The sequence below is a fragment of the Rhincodon typus genome, unplaced genomic scaffold (genome assembly GCF_021869965.1).
Source record: "Rhincodon typus isolate 14 unplaced genomic scaffold, sRhiTyp1.1 hic_rhity00002318, whole genome shotgun sequence".
Taxonomy (NCBI): domain Eukaryota; kingdom Metazoa; phylum Chordata; class Chondrichthyes; order Orectolobiformes; family Rhincodontidae; genus Rhincodon; species Rhincodon typus.
Window position 1 is genome coordinate 6698 of NW_025967956.1, and position 5205 is coordinate 11902.

The window sequence follows — 5205 nt, forward strand, 5'->3', positions numbered from 1 at the left end:
TTTGACCCCACCAGCCAACTCTACAATTCAGCTAGATCACTGATCTCAACCACCTTGCCATTTTCCCAAATTATTTTCATTCTCTTGATGTCGTCAATATCTAGAAACTGGTCACTGTCTTGAACATGCTCAACAACTGTGCCCCTGCTGTAAAGGTGAAAGCTTATATCCACTGGTACCAGCAGGCTACTCAGCCTTAAAAAAGATCCAGCACAGCCAAGTGCAATCCTGTACTTACGTAACATGCACAAACCCTCCACTTCCAGCAGGCACGCTGTGTCACTTAACAGTGTCACTCCTTGCAAGTATGTCATGACCTTTGTTGGAAAAAGACAGACAAATGCATGTGCAGTGATGACCTCTTAAGGATAACTATGTTCTTTCTATCACTGGTTCTCAGTCGCAGAACAGCTAATTGAAGAAACAAAAGGCCAGGGAATTGTGCTCACTATTTCCAAGAATGAAGAGGGAATACAAAGCGATTATAGAAATTGGTCGAAGGGTAATATGGTTAGGTAAAAATATTTTGACTTGCAGAGATTGTACAATGAAGCTATCAGCGTAACTGAATGGAGAAGGTAGTAAAAGTACCAGCAGCAGCTTAGGGATAACAGTGTGGAGCTGGAGGATCACAGCAGGCCAGGCAGCATCAGAGGAGGAGGAAAGTTGATGTTTCAGGTTGGGACCCTTCTTCCTGCTCCTCTGATGCTGCCTGGCCTGCTCCGTTCCTCCAGTTCCATACTGTTATCTCAGACTCCAGCATCTGCAGTTCTTGCTATCTCTCAGCAGCAGCTTAGATTATAATTCATGCAAAGTATTGATTTTGTTTAAATTAAACCATAAAACATAAGAATTCAATGCAGATGATAATTTCAGGCATCATGTGTCAGCTTATGCTCCCGAGTCAGTTGCAGTGCCAAATGAAAAGGAAAACTTCCTCTACGTTGCCCATCTTCAACATCCATCTTTTGCACCTGTTTGACATCTGTCCCATTCCTCACATCAGCCATGATGAGCAAGTGACAATGGCAATTAAATGTCAAGTAGAAGCAATTCTGCGCTGTAGGTCCATGCCCATTAAGTTTCGGACTGAGACCGCCCATACATTTCACTAACCCTAATAGTCAGCCCACAAAAGATTTATGTCTAGTTTGCATGTGCATCAATAAAAACAGAATTCCTACAATTTCCAGATGTGTACTTGAAATTAGGCAAATGACTAAACTAGTATAAACCCTTCCAGCATTCGCTGAACAAACCAAAACATTTCGACAGTTAAAATTTTAATGGTGAAGAGTTGCTATAATTCTATAACTTGGAAAATACCTTGCTGTATCCAATTAATTGTGCAGGTTAAAACACATGCAAGAGATTGTTTAGAATGTAGGTCAAACATTTCAAAGTTAGGTTTGAAATCTTTGTTTCAAAAATGCAAATAGCCCAGTTGTATCGCGGCAGAACTTCCAAAACAAAAACTTGAAAGTTGGGTGCTTAACATGTTCATCATTTTCTATTTCCATTGAATAACACAGTACTCACTATATCTAAAGCCTCCCAAACTGTCTGAAGACATTCCAATGTATTTGTCTTTGTTTCTCTTGGCTTTCTTCCGTTCTTCCCGTAGCCGATCATCATCCTGTATAAAATCCACTAATTCTTTTACCTTCTGTCTCACATTTATTCCTTGGTCCTTGCCATTCTCATCTGAGATCAAAAGTGAAAATTAGGTGAATAAGAACATTTAATAAATTACATCTATGAACAAAACAAATAGACAACACGAAATCTAGCCGGCCAGTATCTGGGTTGAGTTTACTACAAATATTGAAGCACCATCTAAGGACTGTTTTGGTGCAGTGGAATTGTCCCTACCTTTGGGCCAGAAGGCCTGGGTTCAAGTCTCATCTGTTCCAGATGTCAGAACAAGTTGATTAAAAATATCTGAAGTGGTGGATACCGGTACAGTTACAACATTTAAAAGATATTTAGGTAAGTACATGAACAGGAAAGGTTTGGAGGGCTATGGGCCAAACGCAGGCGAGTGGGACTAATTTAGTTTGGGAACATGGTCAGCATGGACTAGCTACCAAAGGGACTGTTCCCATGACTTCAGTCTATCATCTAAGGTCAACTGACGTCAACATTCCACAACGTATCTGTCCACGTTGTTGACATCATGTTCCATCAGCTGCAGAGCATGAACAGAAGGCCCTCTTTGAGGCGTCACAGCTGTGTATATGTTGCTGACATTGCTACCCTTTCCACTTGCTGAGGATGGGGAAGGACCTGGGTAGGAAGCTGGGGCCAAGGCTGAATGGGGCCTGGGAGATTCACCAACAGGAACCTCTCCTCCCCAGTGTCATGTCTCAGCTGCTGCGTTGCCGTCTGGTCCTCTCCAGCCTTCACACTGAGTAAAAAGGGGGCCTTCCTTGAGCCAGTTTGCCATGCTGGCTGCTGAGTTTCTGGAACTTGCACGATGAGTTGGCAAAGCGGACCAGCAGAAACAAGAGAACAGATGCAATAGCCCCTTCTTTGGGTACAGCACCCCACATAGAGGAAGGGCTCCTCTCCAGGCAGCATAAATCTGGAGGACACCAGGCAGCGAGAGAAAGTGAGCGCAGTAAAGTACAGGCAGCTGAGTAGACACTATTGGGAAAGGGAGGCTCCTATCCATCAGCCCTAGCCTCCACCTCACCCAGTCCAGGATCACACTTCTGGATTCAACTTTCAACATGCTTCCAGAAACCAACTGTACTGTTTTCCATCACTCCATAATTACATAGAAGGCCTCTCCACTTGAGCATGCTCAGACAGCATTTGTAGCTTGGCAGAAAATTTCACTATGAAGATAGCACGAGGCTGGATGAACAGGCAAGTTTCAAGCCACTAGTATTCCAAACTATGGAATTAATTTTCTCCACTTCCCTCTCATGACTCATAGGTATATAGGTCCATCCAAACCTCAGTTCTTCTGCAAATCACCTGTTTTTTCTCCAATCCATATGTTTTAACATCCGCAGACGATTCTAGAAAACCAATATCCTAATTCCTGTGAATAAGCATTTCTTAGATAACACCCAACTGTAATGTATAATGTGAAATGTGAAAGCTTGGCTAGGTATTCAATTCCTTTGTCACAAAATATCAGGTTTGAAGCAACTGTCATTCGAGTATGTGTGTTTTTCTTTTAAAAAAAAATAGAAATTGAAAGAAAAATGGCACGTGTTTATAATTTCAGAATGAACAAAATGTCGTGCAGCTATACAAATTACATTTTTCAAGAAACTGCCTATACAAAATTAGCTGTTTTATTAATTAGATAAATAATTAAATGACAATTTTTGATAACTCCTTCTGCCTAAATTGAACCATTGACCTGCATCTGAACATTTCTGTTGATCTAGCAAAATGTGTCCATATATTAGAAAAGGTACCTGGGTTATTAGGCTGTACATCTACATCTGACAAAGTCTAATAATATCAGTTTTATTTCAGTCTTCAAGATTTGACTTTAATGTCAAAACAATAAAAACATGGCCTTATTGCCACTGCACTGTAAATACTATTTGCAGATATCCTTGCTTCTTCAAACAGATTAGTCTGTGTTGGTGTATAACCTTTCCTTCCTGGGTAATTAAGGCAATTTCTTTATGAGCATCACAGGGGAGTCATAGCTGTTGTGTTTTTTTTTTAAAAAAAGAAAAACCTGAGCACTCATGTTGTGCTAGTTGTGTTGTTATTACCATGTCCTTTCTGTGAGTTCTTGTCTACGCTAATTAATACTCTAGGGTCCCCAAATCTCAGATTCTGTACACTTCAGATAGTGCCACTAGTCACATTCTAATTAGTGATGGAAGCTGATCTACTGGCTGAGGTGACTGACAACTCTGCTTGCTGTTATAATTTGCTCAAAGCTTTTTGTTTTGCTCCCTAGCACTCAAGGTTTGCTCACCTACAAAATGGTAGTTCTCCATCGACCGCAAATCGTAGATGTGTTCTCTGGCGCTGGTAACTACTCGTTCTGACCCATTTCTTATGAGGTAAGCCAAAAGAAGCAGGGACTGTAAAGGGAGAAGGAGGAGAAAGAAAATAAAACATGATGACAGAAAAGTGTTTCATGTTTGTGAGAACAAAGTCACACCCTGCCACATTGCAATGATTGCTTTCTGCATTAATAAAGTACCGTGAATGTCAGCAGTCAGTGGGAGGAATTCCCTGCACAAATCAAAATTGACAGCTGTGTGATTAGTTTACCAACTGAACAGAACATAAATAAATGTGCCTTGCACACAAGTAAAAATTAAAGAGATATTGATGTATTCACAACATACTAATTAGCAGCATTCTTCTGAGTGAGATGGTAAAACAGTGACCTGGTCTGCCAATTAGTCAGTGCATACAGAAAATATTTATTTGTTATTACTTGTAATAACTGGAAAACATACCCTTCCACTTGACACCATGCCCCTGCACAATGAGGGCAGTATTTCCAAGGCCCTATCACTACACACAGCAACTTAAAATTCTAATATCCAAGGACTGAAAAGAGAAACACATATGACAGGAAATGTGTTGTTACAAAACTTAAGATCCATAAACTGATCTCTTACATCAGTACCATTTGATGAAAACAAAATACTTTGCGCCTTCTTTAATGAAGGCATTTGACCCCCCTCTTGACAAATAAAGAAAGTTAGATCCACCATCAAACAATGTGTCAAACCTGCCACATAATGTAAACCAACAAATTATTTTTTGAATTATGAGGCACAGATCAGCAGTCAACTAGTCATTAGGGAGTTTCTCCTCAGGTACAGGACTTCCTCTTAATCTCGAATTTCATTACAGTTGACACCAAAAAGACAAGCAGGTATTACAAAAAATAAAAATCTACAAAATGACAACACACTACATAATATTCTGTGCTTCTGCTACAACCCATAATTGAAACGGCTCATCAAAGCTTGCACAATAACAGTGGGAGGTTGAGGAAATACACAACCATCTCAGATCCCAGTCTGTCTTAATGGTCACTGCATGCACAGAAAGTGAGATTTTCTTTAAACAGCAACTTTGCAAGTTGTCATCTTGACAAAGTGCAGCTTTAGATTGAAGGGTGAACAAAGTGTGTTGTTAATTTAAAAGGGTACAAACTGGAAAAATTAAGTAATCTAATTATTTTGTGTAAAATTTGGTTTTGAAAAC

General features: G+C 40.0%; 1 protein-coding gene across 1 annotated transcript in view; it reads right to left on the reverse strand.

Moving 5' to 3' along the window:
- Nucleotides 1–1539: 1539 nt before the first annotated feature.
- LOC125481487 (clathrin interactor 1-like) overlaps nt 1540–5205 on the reverse strand; it is a gene marked incomplete at both ends in the record, with an annotated part of 9393 nt that continues 5727 nt past the window's right edge. Inside the window, 2 exons of the mRNA XM_048593095.1 lie at nt 1540–1704; nt 3953–4061. Of these exons, the coding sequence (XP_048449052.1) occupies nt 1540–1704; nt 3953–4061 (274 nt within the window). The remainder of the gene's footprint in view (nt 1705–3952; nt 4062–5205) is intronic.